At 36.3% G+C, this 20,148-nt stretch overlaps 3 protein-coding genes across 4 annotated transcripts; 1 reads left to right on the forward strand and 2 right to left on the reverse strand.

The window, feature by feature from the left end:
- Positions 1 to 267: 267 nt before the first annotated feature.
- LOC107581443 (metaxin-2-like) lies at positions 268 to 4,591 on the forward strand. Of its 2 annotated transcripts, XM_016267003.1 has the most exons (11): positions 268 to 409; positions 1,417 to 1,438; positions 1,810 to 1,857; positions 1,979 to 2,025; positions 2,136 to 2,208; positions 2,401 to 2,477; positions 2,545 to 2,637; positions 3,335 to 3,373; positions 3,525 to 3,650; positions 3,769 to 3,845; positions 3,984 to 4,591. In XM_016267003.1, the coding sequence occupies exons 1-11, from the start codon at positions 392 to 394 to the stop codon at positions 4,186 to 4,188; spliced, it is 825 nt and encodes a 274-aa protein (XP_016122489.1). In that variant the 5' UTR covers positions 268 to 391; the 3' UTR covers positions 4,189 to 4,591. The 2 variants fall into 2 exon arrangements, with proteins under 2 accessions (XP_016122489.1, XP_016122488.1); XM_016267002.1 differs by lacking the exon at positions 268 to 409 and having other exon boundaries at positions 1,279 to 1,438; positions 3,984 to 4,590.
- On the reverse strand, positions 4,213 to 12,068 carry LOC107581428 (nuclear factor erythroid 2-related factor 2-like). Its single transcript, XM_016266986.1, has 4 exons — positions 11,919 to 12,068; positions 6,932 to 7,129; positions 6,623 to 6,784; positions 4,213 to 4,269 (listed from the first exon to the last, which is right to left on the reverse strand). Exons 1-4 carry the CDS (start codon positions 11,949 to 11,951, stop codon positions 4,213 to 4,215), a joined length of 450 nt encoding a protein of 149 aa, XP_016122472.1. The 5' UTR covers positions 11,952 to 12,068.
- A 4,814-nt stretch (positions 12,069 to 16,882) lies between these two features.
- LOC107581377 (cytochrome c-like) lies at positions 16,883 to 18,651 on the reverse strand. The gene is made up of 3 exons (XM_016266934.1): positions 18,505 to 18,651; positions 17,529 to 17,703; positions 16,883 to 17,443 (listed from the first exon to the last, which is right to left on the reverse strand). Exons 2-3 carry the CDS (start codon positions 17,695 to 17,697, stop codon positions 17,298 to 17,300), a joined length of 315 nt encoding a protein of 104 aa, XP_016122420.1. The 5' UTR covers positions 17,698 to 17,703; positions 18,505 to 18,651; the 3' UTR covers positions 16,883 to 17,297.
- Positions 18,652 to 20,148: the final 1,497 nt, after the last annotated feature.

Raw genomic sequence — 20,148 nt, forward strand, 5'->3', positions numbered from 1 at the left:
GAAATCTGCTAGAAAAAACAATGTCTAGGAAAATACATAGTATCCTAATGAATTACTTGAAAAATACTGGGATACGTGAAAGAATTTAATAGAAATATATAGGTAAAAAATAAATGATCGTTTCCTTCCTTTCTATCAAGCTACTGCCCACACTCCAGTCCAATAGGTGGCGGTAAATACACCTTTAAGTTGGTTTGCCAACCACCAATAAAATTAAAAGAAGAAGAAGAAGGAGGAGGACCGTGATTGGCTAGAAAGCAGGAAAAACTCCAGAGTGACGTCACTACACTGGGACAGGAGCTTGCTTTGCCCTTGTGTGGGAAATGAATGCCATTTCAGTTTTTCGATCAGTTGTTGTGCTTAGATTAAAGTAGATTTCCTCTGCGCCGCCATGTCTCTTGCTGCAGAGGCTATGTTGTTAAATGAATGTTTATTGCATTAATTCAGTTTCATGTGTGTTACCATGATGGTGTTTAGTGTTTGTGTGAATAACACTGTGCACCTTCTATACATGTTATTAATTAAAAGCTGCTTGTGATGGGCTTTGCTTCATCGTGTGACTTTCTCATCACCACCTGCATTTGGTATTACAATTATTAGTGTATTACAAAGGTACAAAACAGATTTCAGTACTTCAATCGGTTGGTATATTAACATTATATCAGTTAATGAAATTACGGTATTTATCTGTAAATTTAAGTTAAAACCGTAAAACCAAAAATGTTGCTACCGCATTTTTTACGGTAAAATTCTGGCAACCACAGCTGCCGTTTTTTTACTGTAAATTTTTTTTACAGTGTAGTATTAAGCAGAGCAGGTATCCGAAAGATAATTACACGTCTTAGAATAGGTCATGCTGGTTTAAATTTTACATGACAGAGCCCCCACTTGCCTTTGCAACCACTGCAACACACAAGAGACATTAAAACATATTTTATTAGATTGTAAAAGGCAGAAGAAAGAAGTCAGTTAGAAACACAAGTTGGAAAACAAAACATGAAAACATGGAAATCTGCTAGAAAAAACAATGTCTAGGAAAATACATAGTATCCTAATGAATTACTTGAAAAATACTGGGATACGTGAAAGAATTTAATAGAAATATATAGGTAAAAAATAAATGATCGTTTCCTTCCTTTCTATCAAGCTACTGCCCACACTCCAGTCCAATAGGTGGCGGTAAATACACCTTTAAGTTGGTTTGCCAACCACCAATAAAATTAAAAGAAGAAGAAGAAGGAGGAGGACCGTGATTGGCTAGAAAGCAGGAAAAACTCCAGAGTGACGTCACTACACTGGGACAGGAGCTTGCTTTGCCCTTGTGTGGGAAATGAATGCCATTTCAGTTTTTCGATCAGTTGTTGTGCTTAGATTAAAGTAGATTTCCTCTGCGCCGCCATGTCTCTTGCTGCAGAGGCTTTCGTCTCTCAGATTGCAGGTAATATTTTGGCTTGTGTGTAATGCAGCGAGTCCATATGGCTGTGTTAGTGTTTTGTGCTAGAGCTGGGCAGGTCAAGATGATAATAATCGGTATTTACCTTCAACACAGTCATTTCATTTCTCTGCATATTAGTAGAGTTAAGCCACTGCTTCTGTTTACGAGTCTTTTATTTGAGATGTTAGCAGATACAGTTCTTTTGTTTTCAGTGCTACTGTCAGGGTCAAAGATAAAGAAACCCATTAAATGTTTATTAATGTAATGTAAGCCCACATAGAGCGTAGATAGATATTTTAGGGTCAGAGTTTCTAAAAAATGGAAAGATACAGTATTATTTGTGAGATTTCATATCATGTCATTTTCTATTGCAGCTGCTGAGCCATGGCCTGAAAATGCAACTCTGTACCAACCTCTTAAGGGTAACCGATAAAAAAAAAAAAGAAGCTGTTTAGTAGTTATACACTTAGAATGAACTCTTTGCAACTGCAAAAGATGTCAAATGAAACACACATTAATATTCTTTTCTGGTTTTTTTTGCAGAGGATCAAATCTTGCTGTCAGATTCTGCATCCTCTCTGGCCGTTCAGGTGAAAAGTAGTGCCTTAATCACTTTGTCAATTTACACACTCACCAATTCACATTGCAACTTGAAGCCCACATATATATTTTTGTTAGTGAAGTTATTCTTGTTTTGCAGACTTTTCTGAGGATGTGTGGCCTGCCAGTGCTGGTGTCCTGCCGTGCCAATGCTGAATACATGTCACCTTCAGGTGAGCAACCAAACTCTTTACTTTACAGGCACTCATTTTCAGGTTTTTCTTTTATTTTTTTAATGCTTTACTTAGTCTTATCTTATGTTGGAAGGGTGGTGGTTAAGAGCTTCGGGCTTTGTCAGGATGAATGTATTAGTTAGAGTTTGTTTATATGTCTTGAAATGTCTCTTCTTCTCCTCTGTTCATTAGGGAAGGTTCCTTTCATCCACGTTGGAAATCAAGTTGTGTCAGAATTGGGGCTGATTGTTCAGTTCACAAAGGCAAAGGTATCACTCTCACTCTAAAAACTAATTCCACATGAATCCTACAATATTTGACTGTTGCTGTCCATAGGGTCATTCTCTGAGTGATTGGTTGGATGATGTCCAGAGGGCAGAGATGAAGGCTTACATGGAGTTGGTCAATAACATGCTGCTGACTGCAGAGGTACAGACCTGCACGCGTCGGTATGCAAAACCTTTCAAAAGTTTGGGGTCGGTACAATTTTGTTTTGAAGTATTTATGCTCACCAATGCTGCTTTTAGTTGGTTCAAATACAGTAAAAAGGTAATATTATGAAGTATGTTTTACAAAAACAACTCTGTTTGAATATATTTTAAAATATAATTTATTTGATATAAAAAACAATTTATTCCTGTGATGGTAAAGCTGAACATTTAACAGCCATTACTCCAGTCTTCAGTGTCAATTATCCTTTAGAAATCCTTCGAATGTACTATTAATATATTACTCTAATATACTAATATAATATAAAATACTATTATTATTATTACTAATATTATGTTGTTGTTGTGCTGCTTATGTTGTTGTGCTGCTTTCATTTATTTGAAATGGAATGTTACTTTGTAACAATTGTATATTTTGATCAATATGATGCATCCATGCTCAATAAAAGAAGATTAATTCATTAAAAAAAAAAAAAACACTTGCTGACCCCTAACCTTTGAATGGTAGCCATATGCACAAAATCTGATTGATACATTTGTATAAAAAAAGCTCAATTTCCAGCACATTTTGTATCTTTGCTTGTGGATTTCTCTAATTATATGTATTTTATCTTTACATAAATATTTTAAAAGTGATAAACTGTGCAGACTAGTGAAACTTTACCTGTTCTTTCTAGTTGTATATCCAGTGGTGTGATGACTATACTGCTACAGAGGTATGTGTCACGTGCAAGGATGTTCCCAAATCATATATAATATATCATATTAACAAAGATGACATCAGTGGCACTAAATGTCAGCATATAGATAGATAGATATATAAATATATAACATCATGTTAGATTTTTAATGGGAGTGTGTGTTTAGATCTCTAGGCCACGATACAGTAGTCCCTATTCTTGGCCCCTCAATCACATTCTGGCCTATCAGAAGCAGTGGGAGGTACAGAGGAAGATGACTGCGATTGGATGGTCTGGAAAGAGTCTGGAGCAGGTATTTTTTGTGTGCACATATATTAATTCAGTGTAATTCACTGTCCCAAGTCAGTTTGTGTGTTTTTCTTTCATCAATGTGCGGTACATAAAGTTTCGTGCGGATTTCCTCTTCTCAGGTGTATGAAGATGTGAGTCAGTGCTGTCAGGCCTTGTCACAGCGATTGGGAACACAGCCCTACTTTTTCAACAAACAGTACGTTTTGTGCACATACACTACAATACCAGAAGTTGAGCATCAGTGAGTTCTGAATGTCTGTACACATATAGACATGTAACATAACTCTGTTTTCATATGCTGTCTTCACTAATTGTTGTACTTTCAATGTCACAGGCCAACTGAACTAGATGCTCTAGTGTTTGGTCATCTTTTCACCATACTCACCACACAACTGACCAACGACGAGCTTGCCGAAAAGGTTAAATCCTACACCAACCTGCTTTCCTTCTGCCATCGTATTGAACAGGCTTACTTTAAGGAGCACGACCGAGAGAGCCAGTCGGGGTCCTTGCACCATTCCAAAGGCTCACTACCCTGAGCACCTCAATTTGCCCAACATTTCTCACTCCTCTGATCTGAAGTGATTGATCTGGCTGAAATGATTGATGTCTTTAATGTCCTATGTGCATTAAAAGATTGTTAGTTCTGTTGAGGCTAAACCATCTTTATAGATCAGTAGGATGGAGAAAGGGCCATTAAATCAAAGTTTGTGAATATTTCAAGTGTTCCCAACACAATTCCAAACTACTTCTTTGCCTGTTCACAATGCCATACCAGGAACCTGCCTGCTGCAACAGTAGAATTAGATCTCTTATATAAAAATGTAGTTGACGTAAATCTTTTTTTCCACTGTGTGATGCCTTTGTCTAAAATTATGTGTACATGGAAAGTGCCTACACTATGAAGTATAATAAACTTCAAGTTTAGACTCAAGTTTCTGTGTTAATGAGGAATTCTGTTCATAGGAAGTTCAAACGTGTTATAATATGTAAGATATGTTATTTAAACATTTTAATGTAGAGGCAGTCCTTTGATGCAGCTAAACACTAGCATAATGTTGCTGTGTTCTTTGAAATTTTTGTGAGAAAAAAATTATTCTGATTATTTTATTCTGCAGTTTACAAAGAGGTATGATATTATTTTGCAACCTCCACATTTATATATATTTCGTATAAACTTTTTGGAGTCACAAATGTTTTACTTGTATTAAAAATATAACATGTATATCAATGGATTGCGTATTATTCATATGCCCACTGAGATTTTATTGGAAATGTGCATAGGCTGTACATGGTAATCTAAAATATTTACACTACTGTTTAAAGGTTTGGGGTCACTAAGTTTCTTTGAAAGATATTAATTTTTATTCAGCAAGGATGCATTAAACTGATGAAAAGTTACATGAAAGGGATTTACCTAAGATTTCTATTTCAAATAGAAGCTTTTTATTCATCAAAGAATCCTGAAAATATACTGTATATATCACAGTGTCCACAAAAATATTAAACAGCACTTAATATTTAAGCTTTGAAAATAAGAAGGAATGCTTTTTGAGCAGCAAATCAGCATATTAGAATGATTTCTGAAGGATCATGTGACAGAAAATTCAGCACTGCCATCCCAGGAATAAATCATGTTTATTTTTAAATTTGAAAACGGATATTTCAAATTGTAATGATATTGCACAATATTACTGTTTTATTGTAGTTTTGAGTAAATAAATGGAACATGCATTGAAAAAGAATATATTGAATTTAACACAAAATGTGTTCTAAAGTGATTGGGACCATTTTATCACTTGGGGGGAAAAAGTATTAAAGGTGCTGTAAGTGATATTTGCCATTTTGCTGACTTCTGCCAGATTTGGCCATTGAATCAGACCGCTCCCTCTCTCCAAAAGCACATTCTCCTCTCACTGAGGGGTGTCTCACTTGTTATTTTATGAAACAGGACAGTGGTCACAAGCACACTCAATGCAGTCACTATCCTAGCAGAGGATCCACTCTCAGAAAAAAAGGTACAACAGCTGTCACTGGGGCGGTACCTTTTCAAAAGTTACACTTTTGGACCTTTTAGGTACTAATATGTACCTTTAAGGTACCATTATGGACTCTTTTGGTACAAAGGTGTGCCTTTTGAAAAGGTACCGCCCCAGTGACAACTTTTGTACCTTTTTTTCTGAGAGTGGATTGTGTGAGCTGTGGGTTACATGTGAGACAAGGCCATGCTAGAGACAATTGTGATATGTCAGAATGCCATTTTACGATAGTGGGGACATTACCTTCATGCTATTCCATGAAAAATCTAAACATTAACTCATCATATCGCAAATAAGCACACACCTCAAATGAATTACTATTGCTTTAACGTTTTTAATATTACTGATTAGATACTTGGTTATAATCCCTTATCTGGTATTAATGTTTACCTAAATATACCTAACAGATTGATTTGACAACTAGATACTTTTATGAAATTGTGTTTGTGCAAATATAATTGCCACTCACTTCACAGCCAAGACAAAACCTCTTTTCTTCTTTAATTTATAAAGCACATTTAAAATAAACAGGTTGAATCATACTGTAGTTACAATTTGGAAATAATACATGAGTAAATATATTAAAATATAGATCTAATCTTGTATGGAAGCTACCAACAACAGTTTAGGCAGCTGTCAATTATGTTAACTTTTAATCTTTTTTACACTTCATTTAAACCATCATTAAATGCTCACTATATCTTTCTAAGGTAGAAAGGCAACTCTATTAAGAATGTGCTGACTTATTTGTGATTTAATAAATTCAGTGGCTTTATAATTACCATACAGCCTCTTACAACTTACGGTTACCCAAATTTAATGTAACTTTGTCTGTAAACTTGCAAGAAAGAAAATTTATTCCATAATGAAACGCCAACCATGCACCAGTTCAGGCATGTCTGTGTGTGTCTTCCTGCATTGTGTACATAAGTACCTGTAAGTCAGGCAGTGACAACAGTTCACTAAAAGCCTGCTCTTGAGAAGGAGGCTTCTTAGACTTCTGAGAGAATAGCAGTGCAGACAGCAGAGGATTCTGGGTAACAGGTGAACGCTGAGTAAACTCAGTAGAATGCAATGTCTCTGAGAAGGGCACAGCCTAAAACATGGTGAAAATAGCTCTGTAAGCAACACGAAACAATAGAGAGTGTGTGGGTGTGCACACAGGTGTTCATTTGAGAGATTTATTAATATTAGGGATGCACACTGTTAATTTGTTTACATGTGTAGTTAATAAAATGGTCACCTGGGAGTTCACAGATGAAGGACTAGGCAAAAACTCTCCAGTTTCCTTGTCTAGTTTCTGTATCCTTTGCATTATCCTTTTAAGCTCTCTTTCTCTTGCTCTCATGATCTCCTCCTCTCTCTGCCGAAGACATCCATCAAAGACGTCTCGCTTCACCCCCAAATCGACATCCTGCCTCCATAAAATATCAATCAAATCCTAAACAGAAAGACATCATGTAAAACAGACAATTGACCATGTTTGTATGTGGCTGTGCACACTGGTATTACAATAAGAGCATGTTTGCATAAACTTTCAGTGAACTCTCACAATATCAGTCATGTTTTTGTGGCCGATTTGCATTCACATTCATTTGCTTGGCAGGTGCCTTCTTACCAAATACACCTGTAAACATTTCAGGTTGGTGTAGCATGGTATAACAATAAACACTATCAGGGCGGATCATTTTATTTTATGAATACAGTGAAACATGCTTTAATATCACCTTATCAGAACCAATGCACAAAACCAATTAAACTGAACAACATATTAGACAACTTATAAGCAAACTTCAGAGAAGGCCACCTAAAATGATAAAAAAGCAAAAACAACAAAAAATCAAAGAAAACTTGCATTTTTAAAAAGAATGTACAAGAAACTAACTTATTAAAAAATATATTTCTTTTAACTTAACCAGTAAATTACGAATGACTGAAAAAGTTAAGGGGCCTTTGAATATAGTTGTGGACAATGTGGGGCCTTGGAGTCAAAAAGGTTGAGAATCATTGATGTAAGATCACTTGTAATTACTTCTTTTGATATAATAAAAAGGTAATCAGTGCATTTATGAGCCCTGGTTGTATGGTCAGATGTTGTGCTGCCACTGAGGGAGTCTGAAATATGACACTAGACCAATAAAGTGCTTTGTGTCTCTGCTTTGTTTTCTACTTAAAGTAAATGTCAGTGACATCTACGGTGCACACTACAGATGTGGAACTGAAAATAGAAACATTTCAGTTCAGGTAAGTTCAATTCAGTTCAGATTAGATCAGTTCACATCAGACAAGTTAATTTCAGTGCAGATCAGATCAGTTCAGACAAGGGGTAAATGTTTGGCTGGTTGGCATGAATCCAGTTATGGCTTAGGCGTTGTGGACAATGTGGGGCCTTGGAGTCAAAAAGGTTGAGAATCATTGATGTAAGATCACTTGTAATTACTTCTTTTGATATGATAAAAAGGTAATCAGTGCATTTATGAGCCCTGGTTGTATGGTCAGATGTTGTGCTGCCACTGAGGGAGTCTGAAATATGACACTAGACCAATAAAGTGCTTTGTGTCTCTGCTTTGTTTTCTACTTAAAGTAAATGTCAGTGACATCTACGGTGCACACTACAGATGTGGAACTGAAAATAGAAACATTTCAGTTCAGGTAAGTTCAATTCAGTTCAGATTAGATCAGTTCACATCAGACAAGTTAATTTCAGTGCAGATCAGATCAGTTCAGACAAGGGGTAAATGTTTGGCTGGTTGGCATGAATCCAGTTATGGCTTAGGTGATTGGCTCAAAAAAAAAAAAAACCTGAATGAGCCCATGAGCAGAGATGGCAGAATCCAAACTGCGTACTTATGGGAGTAAAGCAGAACAACTGCTATTGAGATGAATGGGAATGCAGATAGCTTTCTTCAGGTACAACAGACCTTTGAGTTCAGTTCAGATCAATTAATTTCAGGTTAATTTAGAGTTTAATTTAAAGTTTTACTATCCAATACTGCAAAAAATATTTTAAATGTATACTTAATGTTGCTTATATGAAATACATTTTTGAAATTGATTTTATTGATATATTTAGTAACCTTCATATATCAAAATACATATCAAATTGTATTTCAGAAGCAATAGTAGCCTATGTTTAGGCTAAATACATGTTTGTGGAGTAGCCTACTGGATATCAAAATTAGATTTATGATGATTTAATAATGTTTAATTTTTGTATATAGCCTAGTGTATATATTCTTTGATTTTTATGTAAATGATATATGTTCACATGTGTTATAGACAATGTGAAAGTTTTAATGCTTTTTAAAAATGAAATGTATTTTCAAAAATATACAGAAAATGACCTCTCTCTCTCTCTCTCTCTCTCTCTCTCTCTCTCTCTCTATATATATATATATATATATATATACAGTATATATGTGTGTGTGTTGAAAATATATTTAGCCAATAATGACTCACAATATATTTGAAACATATTTTAGCAAATATATTTTTGGCTATTTTGAAATGTATTTAAAAAAAATTAAAATATATAGATTTTTGGGGTTGTTCAAAATAAATGTTGTTTCCCCCAGTGAGCAAACAAAATGTTACAGTGGCAAAGAAAAAAACAAAGTTGTTTAGTTCTAACATACTGTCATTTTTATGTACTGGTCTTCTCAGAGAATCACACACTAGGGAACAACAGGAGTCAGCTTGCCATTTACTGTGGTTTAAAGTCTAATTTGTAACCTATTCAACCTATTCATTAGTCATTTTAATTCATTATCAGTGATAAGATTTTGCCATTGGTGTTTACAAGGTGAGCTATTGAGCTGTGCACATTGTGATTAAAAATGTTTTCAAGCATATTTGACCATTTTCAGACCCTATAATCAGCATATGTCCATTCCAGCTTTGCTGTTTCCGTGTAAAAAGCGTGTGTGTTAACCTGAAGGCCATGACACTGCGGTCTTCTGAGTGAGCACACTTTATATGCTGGTACACAAACAAAACTTCTAAGCGGTGGTCACAGCATTTATAATGGAGTCAGTCATAAAGACCTTGAACTTGTTGCCCTCTCACTGAAGTCACGCAAGTAAATAAATGCTCTAGCTTACGTAGGAGGTTGTGAATTTACTTCACTGAGCAACCAAGTGAAAACAATTAATCAGATAATACAAAAAAATCAAGAATAACTGGGAGAAAGAAGGTATAAAGGTAAGCTGAGTGAAAGGTGAATACACACGCCTACAGCTGGGTGTGTGATGATGCAACTGTGTTAAAGTGTAGACAGGCTGATAGATCTTTGTGTGCATAAAAGAGAACTGATTTATGAATTAACTCTTCTCATTGGGGTAAATGGCAACCCACCCTGAAACAGTAGTGCAGTCTTGGGTGTGTCTGGATCAGGTGCACAAAGTGAAATGTTTATTTAACCAACCCAGTTACTTGAATTCATGACAGATGAGACTAATTTAATGTGGGTGGCCTCCCCCAATGTTACAGAGACCTTGGGCCCAAAGCTTTTCTGACTGTCCTCCACTCCCCACTTACAGCCCAATATTCAAATACAAAAAAGGATTCTTTTGCAATTCAAAAATACGCTCTAATTGCTTTTTTAAGAATATATATCTAATGTGCATATACATTTATTATATCGGCACATCAATATACACGGTCCCTATGCTAGACCTTCAAAATAACTTCACTACTTATTATGATAATACACTACAAATGGGGGTTGAAGTTGTTACACACTTTGGGGTTGTATTTAAAAAAAAATGTTTTAAAAGAAGTCGGACGCATTTATTTGATTTAAAAATATTTTTGTGAAAAATTATTACAGTTTAAAGTAACTTAATTTTTTTACAATTATATTTTAAAATGTATATATACATAATACATATATACACAGTACACATACATATATTATGTAAACAAAAACTTTTATTTTGGATGCGATTAATCGCTTGACAGCACTAATATATATATACACACACACACACACACACACACTGTCATTCAAATGTTTGGGACTGTAAGATTTTTTGTCTCTTATGCTCAACAAGGCTGTATCTATTTGATTAAAAATACAGAAAAACATTAATATTGTGAAATATTATTGAAATTTCTAATATTGATTTCCTATTTTAATATACTTTCAAATATAATTTATATCTGTGATGCAGTGATGAATTTTTATCAGCCATTACTCCAGCCTTCGGTGTCACATGATCCTTCAGAAATCATTCTAACATGCTGATTTATTATTAATGTTGAAACTGTTGTGCTACTTAATAATTTTTTGGAACCTGCGATACTTTTTCTTCGATTCTTGGATGAATAAAAAGTGAACAAAAACACCATTTATTCAAAATAAAAACATTTTCATCAAAATATAAGTCATCACATCCTCGCAGAATAAAATAATTAATTCTTAAAAAAAAGAAAGAAAAATGTACTGACCCCAAACTTTTGAATTGTGTACAGGTATATTGTAACACAAAATGTCTATTTTTAATAAACACTGTTCTTTTTTACTTTTATTCATCAAAGAATCCTTAGGATTCTATAGGACCATGTGACACTGAAGACTGGAGTAATGATGCTGAAAATTCAGCTTTGCATCACAGGAATAAATGATCTTTTAAAGTGTATTAAAATAGAAAACTCTTATTTTAAATTGCAATAATATTTCACAGAATTATAGTTTTTTTCTGTATTTCTGATCAAATAGATACAGCCTGGATGAGCTTCAGAAACGTCTTTAAAAAACATTAAAAAACGTTCTGATCCCATACTTTTGAACTGCAGGGTATATACACACACTGCTTCAAGATGATGACAGTAAAGATAACAAAAATAATAATACAAATAAATAAAGTCCAAACTGCATGTATAAAAAATCCCACAAAACAGTAATGTTTGATGGCTTTCTTTTATTTCTTTTGAACACTGCAACGCTTTAGTAAGTTTATCATTCTTAATAGCCTAGTCCTGTCCTTTCTTATTTTAATTTTTACCTGCATACATTTCGCAGGTAACTTTTAAGATCTCAGCAATTCTACAATAAGGCTGCTATTACACAAAAACATTATTACACAACTTCAAAAAAACAAATGAGCCCTTTTCCATCAGTTGCCCCAAATTTCATGGATGTATATATGGATTGAACCCAGTCCATGTTGTAAAGTTTGACAAAAAAACATATTTGGTTTCTTATCAAAGTACTGTTTTCTTAAACTTACCTCGTGTTGAAACTGAGCTGAAGGGTCGTCCATGTCTTTCAGTTGATGTTGAACGATTTGTCTGATGGAGGTCTAATACAAGTGTCAGCAAAGCATATTTCTGAATCAAATCTAACGACACGCGTGTGTAACTAACACCCCAAATACAGACGGGACTCGCCCACAATCTCCATCAGCCAATCAAACAGCAGATAACAAATTCAGGAACCATCCATCAGCCAATTAAACAGCAGAACACAAATATTATCATTGACCCGCCTACTAGAAAGCATCGACCAATAACAGCTTTCAACTCAACTAGACATGCCTTCATCACTTTACAACATACAGCCTTCTTTCCTCCTCAATAATCATGTTGATGAAACAGTTTGATCTCGAGAAAGATAACGAAAAAGCAAAGTTTAACTTCTTAAAACGTGAAATAAAGGCATAATAACTGCTGGTTTTCTTTTCGGAGTCTAGGCTACGTAAAAATATAATTTAATACAAGTTTAATGGCCAAGTGAGGTGTTTTTATTTTTATAATTGCTTTTTGTTGGAATATATTCATGTCTCGCTTCCCTGTTTCTGTATGTTTCTACAAGTTTTGTAATAAAAAAGCAAAAAAAAAGCAAAAAATAAAAAATAAAAATGGCCAAGTGAGGCCATTATGAGGATTTTGTTTTGATGAAATGTTCCCAACATTAAACATGCACAGTGTACAACGTAATAGGCTACATTATCAAATGAAATGCACATAATGTATTTAAACACAGCTTCAGATGAATCATGCATTGTCCGTCTTTCAAGAATGTCTTCCCCCTCAGTTTTCAACACGCCACGAAATGTGACAGGTAGCTGTGATTAGCGCCATGCCCACTCTCGACCTATGCCAAGGGTTCGAGCTCAGAGAAGATCTCTGATGAGCGCGTTCATGAGCACCCTACACGTTCACGTCTGGCAGCTCCACGTCGACATTCCTTTAGAGAGAGAGAGAGAGAGAGAGAGAGAGAGTCCAGCAATGCATTCAGTCTGCTTCAGCCAGGAGAGAGAGAGAGAAAGGGTCCAGCAATGCATTCAGTCTGCTTCAGCCAGGAGAGAGAGAGAGAAAGGGTCCAGCAATGCATTCAGACTGCTTCAGCCAGGAGAGCCACCGGTCAGCCGTGAGGTAAGCAGACACTTTACAGTCCAGAATGAAACTTTCATTAGTGGCTTTGGCCTCTGGTTTATGTTTTTGGAGGTGATGCATTAAACTCAGAAAAGCGTGCGCACTAAATTATACAGCTTTAGGCAGATCTTAAAGTGATGCCAAGCTTGAACTGTTTCACAGAGTAATTTGAGAAGTTTTGGATACAAAACCTGAGCAGAGAACCTGTGCAAAAACATGGATGACTGTTGTTTTAAACAACAGCTCTCAGCTCTTTACAAATTCACATGTAGGCTAGTATGTACTACATTGTTGATTCTTAAATATGCTTCTGAAAACGGAATTGGTGAATTGTTATAGCCTACATTGGGAGGAAAAAGTATATGTGTATGTTTTCATATATTGCACATATATACTTTTTTTTTCTTGTTTCAACATGCCAAAATAAACCTTTGCGGGTTGTATAAAATAAGACCTCCTATTACAGACTGTGTCAAATTAGGATTCTCCTAAATATTGTTGCAACAGTTTGAAGTTAATGCATGGAGACACGTCAGCTCATTCTAGAGAGTGGGCATAAATTCTAACACGTGTTTTACTTCCCAGGAACCTCAGGAGCTGATTGGTCCTCAGTGGGTAACCTTCTCAAGGCAACTGCCAGCGAACTGACTGAAGCCCAAATGATTGCAGTAAATGTTTGATACATTTTAAAGACAAATCTAGAATTCAAAAAGACTTATAGGCTTCATCTTCCAAAAGTTGCATACCCACACAAATTAGTATGAACATATGGACACGCTTATACAGAGAAACACACACATTCAACCGTGGCTCCTCGGGGAAAGTTCTGTGGTCCACTCTGGCTGTGTGAGTGTGTGGTCAGTGCATTACAGAACTTTGCTTTAGAAGCTCCACCCAACAAATCTCAATTGATCCCCGAGAAAATAAAGGCTTGGTTTTACGAGTTTCATGACTGGTTTAAGTGTATACTTTAACATAGATCAATATGCTTTTTTGTTAACATAATTTTCAGTATTTCAGATGTTGACATCAAATTGACTTTTTAACTGAATCCTTCCTAATTTAGAAATTATATAAAAATATTAACAGCTTAAAGAACAGTACACTCTAAAAAATGCTGGGTTGTTTCAACCCAATGTTGGGTCAAATATGGACTAACCCAACTGTTGGGTTAAATTTTGGTTACATTTTTAAATGAGCTTTTTAACCCAACAGTTGGGTTAGTCCATATTTGACCCAAGATTGGGTTGAAACAACCCAGCATTTTTTAGAGTGTATACCACAGAAGACATGCAGTCAACAATGAATGATATGTATTTATGATGATATCATCATAATTCAAATTACTGCCATGGTTAACAGCTTGCAGATTTGGGAACTTACTCAATCTTAAAAGTGTTTTGTTTTTCTTATTTACCCTGTCAAGCATATTTCACAAGTGTGAAAGCATGCAATTTTGTTTTCTTTGCTTGTAATATTCTGTTGGAACTCAAAATGGTTTATATTACTAAGTGTTCCTGGAACTAAAATGGTTTACGTAAATGTATATTTTGCGAAAGCCAGGCAGTCAGTCTCACAAATATACTGTCATTTGGTGAATTCATGGCACATAATGTATATAAAGAGGCTAACTTCTCACAGTTTTTAAGTGTATTGCATCAGAGAGACTAATCTGCTGACTATTCTGAATGTTATCCTTGAAGCCCATAAGTAAAATAAAGTGTTGCAGTTGTTAAGTTGTTAAAAAGTACAAATATTTCATGTAGTCTCTTAATTAACAAAGAATAATAACATCTTTATTAGCCAATCTGCATGCGAGTTTTGTAACTGTAACTCTTCTATTTTTCCCCCTGCATTTTTACACAAGAAAGAAAGAAAATGAAATATAGCTGACTGCTGCTCTCTAGTGTAGTTCTGTGGCAGCACCGTCCTCTGATCCCTCCCAGCTCATGTCTTATTCATATTCCTTATCTCAGTTCCTGTATCAGACACATTCACCTTGAGAATGTTGATGTAACTGACACAAAAGGGATAATAAATGTTTGCTTTATATGTTTATTACACTATTACACACACATTCACTAGACTATCCCTGTGTCCACAGCCTGCTCATAGATCGTATGTCAAACAAGAGAAGTGAAACGATGCTGTTGTGACCCAACACTTGCTCCATCTTCGATATACAAGATCTTTTTTTTAATGCTTTATTGTCAACAAGTAGCAAGTACAGTGCCATATCTCACTATATAACAAAAACATTACACATGACTCAACAAGAAGGAACAAGGAAAAAGAAAATGAAAGGAAAAAAATAAAAATAAATACAATAAAATAAATAAATAAAAGGGTACATAACAAGTTTACAGACAAATACATATTATACCGATATACAAGATCTGGCAGGGGTTCCTCTCAATGACAAACACAGACGGGCAGTGTACTTGCCCTATTTATGTCAAAGGCATAAATCAACAAGACATTCTAGTCGTAAAGCTTTAAATAAACAGGATTTAACAAATATATCCATATTAAATGTCACAGCATCGAAATTACATCTACCATAAACAAAAATGTTAATATATTTCATTGGCATATTGCAAAGCCATGGATTTCCAAATGTTTATTCAAACAACATTAATACAGAATATAGACCAATTTTAGACATAATGTCTTGCGTGTTTCAACAAACATGCATGTTGATTGTGCAACCTTTACGTTCAATTAAAAAGAGTGTTACAAAATGTCGTTGCGTAACTTTCGGTGTCCTGTAGGTGGCGGCAATTTCACTTGAAATGACACTGCTGATGACATTGAAACCGTTGCCGTTTTAATGACTCGGGCAAGTTTATTACATTTCTGTAATCTTCCAAATATATTAGGAACTTTCACATAAAAGTTTTTGTAGACCGGTGCACTTTCTGAGGGATCTCTGTTCGGACTTTGCTCTCTGATGAGTACTGGACGTATCTACGTTTAATGATCAAGTTCAATCAAAGCTGAGGCTGATAAGGTCTGTTAGGCCAGAGTCGCTACGCAATTACTTTATATGAGATCTTCCAAACTTTACCGATAACTTTTGTCTGAGATTTACTGGTGAAGCTATACCCTGCTGACCTTTGAACCCAGTTCACATATGACAATTAACCAACCAGTACAAGCTAAAGATGAAATCAGGTGTCTGTGCTTATATCCATGAATGATAGTTCTCAAGAATGATAGTAAATCCGTAATTTGGATGTAATGAATCTGAAAAACAGAGCACATAAAGCAATCTGAGTGCACTTAAGTGGTATTCAATTTGCAGTAATATCATTTTGTGTAATAATAATAATGTTATAATAACGTTATAATTAATCACTTATGGCAGCACGACAGAATTTCCTGACATGAAAGCTTCAGTATTGCTTGGAGGAACAATGCTTCCATTATCTTAAAGCCAAGAGCACCATTTATACTGAATTATGGCCATGATTTAAAAAAGAAGAAAAAAACAAAAAAGTACAACCTCCCTCAGCAGGAAAAGCAATTTCTAGGAAAATTCCAGGCAAATCATAATGAAAATATTCTTACTGCATCTTTTTTACCAAAAAATGGTCAGAATTTCTCGGAGGAAGAAGAGTATACCTCATGCTTTATACACTGTATTTAAAGGTCTCAAGTACATTGTCATCCGACTTCTCCTAAAGGGTCTGCTTGGTACATTGAGAACTGAAAGTCAAAAGGTAAAACTGAAGAAATTGTGAGCTATCGCTAAAGTGCACAAACAGAAACATCAGCAGGCAAATGCATTAGAACATGAATAGACGTGACAAAAATGCAGTTTTCACCGTTTTATTTGACAGATCAAATCCATCTGATACAATTAGTCGCCAATAAGCATGCTGCTTGTTCAGTCACTCATTGTGATCCAAATACTTTAAGGGTTCAGTACAATTTAATAATTTAATGTACAACAGCTCTTGTGAAACCAGGGGCCACAGATTTCATTCACTAAGTGGATAAACTTGGGATATTCAGTAACTCTGACTCATTTTTAAATTACTTGGATAAACAAAGAAGTGGAAATCTTCCCTGCTAAAATGAACTGGCATTAGATGCATGCCACATGTTAGAATGAATAATCCTGGCCACTTGATCTGTCACATTATTTGAATAGATATCGTTAAAGACATTCAAAGCCAAACAACAAACAATTAATTTAAATATTGCAGTCTCCTCGCTCTCCAACTGTATTATGATGTGGCTGACTTTAAGTATGCAATAAGGTCTGCCCTCTCGCCCTTCTTCTTGATCCCAGCAAAGATCATCTTTGTGCCTGGAATGTACTTCTTGGGATTCTCCAAATATTCCATCAAGGTGTCTTCACTCCAGACAATGCCTGTAAAGAGAAAGATGTGTTATATATTGTCATTACATCATATTGTGAACAGCAAACAAACTGTAACATCATCAGTAAGCCTTACCTTTGCTCTTATTGGCATCTGTGTAGGAATATCCCACTGCCTGACCGGTCTTGCGTCCAAAAAGACCCCAAAGATTTGGCCCCACTTTGTGCTTGCCTCCGTTTTCAACTGTGTGGCACTGGGCGCACTTCTGGACGAAAACCTTCTTTCCCTTATCAACGTCACCCATATTTACCTAGAAGTAAAGGAGAGGTGAAAACACTGCAGAAAGGCGTTTGAAGGGTGCGAGGTTTAAAGCACAGCGGACAGATCATCAGAAGGTCATTCAAGGATGGAGCATCTACATGCTTAAGCCATAAGCTTCAAGACATAAATCGACCAAATCAAGGTCTAAGAAAGCTTATAAGGTCAGTTCACCACCAATAGAGAAGTAAAGCATCGTTTCTTGGTTCCTAGGTAGATGGATTATGTTTCTCATGACATCCAATCTCTGTAAACTCGTATCTGTAAACATCTCGGCATTATGCTGTTCATCCGAGGATAACCTTAAATCGCCTTCATTAAAAGAAGCCTTAATCACTGAAGTATAGCTCGTTAGAACTAGCTTACCATTAATGAGAAGCTCGTGTGACAAAATCCTAAATTAACTTATCAACTGACTCTCAGATAAGCTATACATTTCTGAAGAACACAGCCGAAGTCGTAAACGGGCGTCAGATCCAAGTTGCGGACATCTGGCTAGCTTCCCATAACGTTCCCATTCACATTTCCCATTAATTACTGAATGTTTATTGCGGCTCAATTACCAAAAACGAGCCTTCCTGCTGTTACAATTACAAAAATACAGAGATTGTTATTAAACCCTATACATTCCTTCTTTGCCATACACTTGTTCTTGAAGAGTACCGGTAAGCTTACGCAACCTTACACCACCCTTCCTTAGAACCGCTTCAAAATCCTCCATTTCGTTTAAATACCACATCTGCGATCATCAACGAGGCGGACGCGATCGGTTTAATGGGGCTGATAATATTACCTTTCAGGCCGTGTCAGGAAGCTCCTTATCTTGCGAATGCGGTACTCTGTTCGTGCCGGTCGGCGGACCGATTCTGTATCAGGGCGAAAAAGAAAGGTCACTTCATTTTAGAGGCGCGAGAGGGCGCCTGTATTCGACGTCACAGTCATGCGCTGAGTGAGCCGTCACGTGTCTCTTCCCGACGAATCTGCTCGCGCTCTCGCAGCTGTTCTCCTGAAGAGCCATCTATGGAGTTGTGACAGTCAGTCAGTGCCTATAATCGGTTGACGTGTAAATGAGACGGATGGAGAAAACATGGCTTCTCGTCAAACTTACATTGTCAGAACTTATTCTCAGAAAATATTTTATTTTATACAGATTTTTTAAACGTCCTATATAATGATTCGTTAATTAATGAGAAACTATCTAAATTCGTTAAAAGGTGTGGTTACCCTGATAACAAGATTAATGAGCGTTTTTTATATCAGCATACAGTATACTGTTAATTAACACATTATATTTATGTTACGCATTGAAACAAGCCTCAAAGGTAGGCATTACTCAAGTGTAAGCCCTTTGTTTTAGGCAAGGGGAGGGAAGACAGTGGTTGCGCCCGTATTATCCGCCTTGCGTCTCATTAGGGGAAAATAACAAACACAAACACCTGTGCTGCATTTCTAATGGAATCAATAAAGGTATGAGGTCTGTTGTTGTTGTTGTTGTTGTTGTTGTTGGGGGGGGGATTTGGTATGCGAGTGCTATTGAGCTTCTTGCCGAGACTACCGTGCCGGGACGTGGGTTGGATGTTTCGCTGTGATGTGTGCGAAGCGATTGGGATTGAGTTTGTAGCTTTGGGTTTCCCTAACTAAAGTTCGGCGGCCGCTGGTTGTTTACCCAAACGCTGTACCCCATGTCAGGTATCGGGTAAGAAGGCTAGCAGCCCATTATCTGCCTTTATGATTTACTAAATTGTGTGTATCTATGAAGTGTCTTATTCGCCGGGGAGTCCTGGTTTAATGCGATTGATTAATTGTTACCGGTCCCCCAGGCTTGTATGTGTGTTTGTAATTGTGTGTGTATAGGGGGTATTAGGGCAGGTTATTATCTTTCATGTGCCATTGTTCATGTTGTTTTATATTGACGACGGCTTAGTAGTTAGCCAGAGTGGTTTTGGCATGTAGTGAGTGCCCTGTTGGGTTTTATTGAAGTGTGTGTGATTTAACTGATGCACTTATGGATTTTTGTACCTTTTGGTGTTTGCTGTGTGTGTGGAACCTTATGTTGGCCAATCAAATTGTACCTGTATTGGCAGGGACTCCACCCCCTTATATAGGGAGAGCCCGGGGGAAAAGGGGTGCGTGTTTTACACAGTTCACTGAATTGTTAAGCTCATGCAGTCTATGATAAATAAACGCCTAATCGTTAAATAACATTGTTGTTCCCTCTCGTGACATGGTGTCAGAAGTGGATGTTGCACCCACGACCAAGTTCGCCTTATTTTGAGTGGTATAATGTCCAAGTTCAACGCACCAGAGGCTTTCGACTTCGCACAGGCTGCGACCTGGCCTGCATGGATCCAGCGGTTCTCCCGGTTTCGCATTGCAACAAAGCTGAACAAGGAAAGTGGTGAAGTACAAGTCAATTCCCTGCTTTATGCAATGGGTA

Source organism: Sinocyclocheilus grahami, unplaced genomic scaffold, assembly GCF_001515645.1.
Source record: "Sinocyclocheilus grahami isolate Dianchi unplaced genomic scaffold, SAMN03320097.WGS_v1.1 scaffold34.1, whole genome shotgun sequence".
NCBI classification, from domain to species: Eukaryota; Metazoa; Chordata; class Actinopteri; order Cypriniformes; family Cyprinidae; genus Sinocyclocheilus; species Sinocyclocheilus grahami.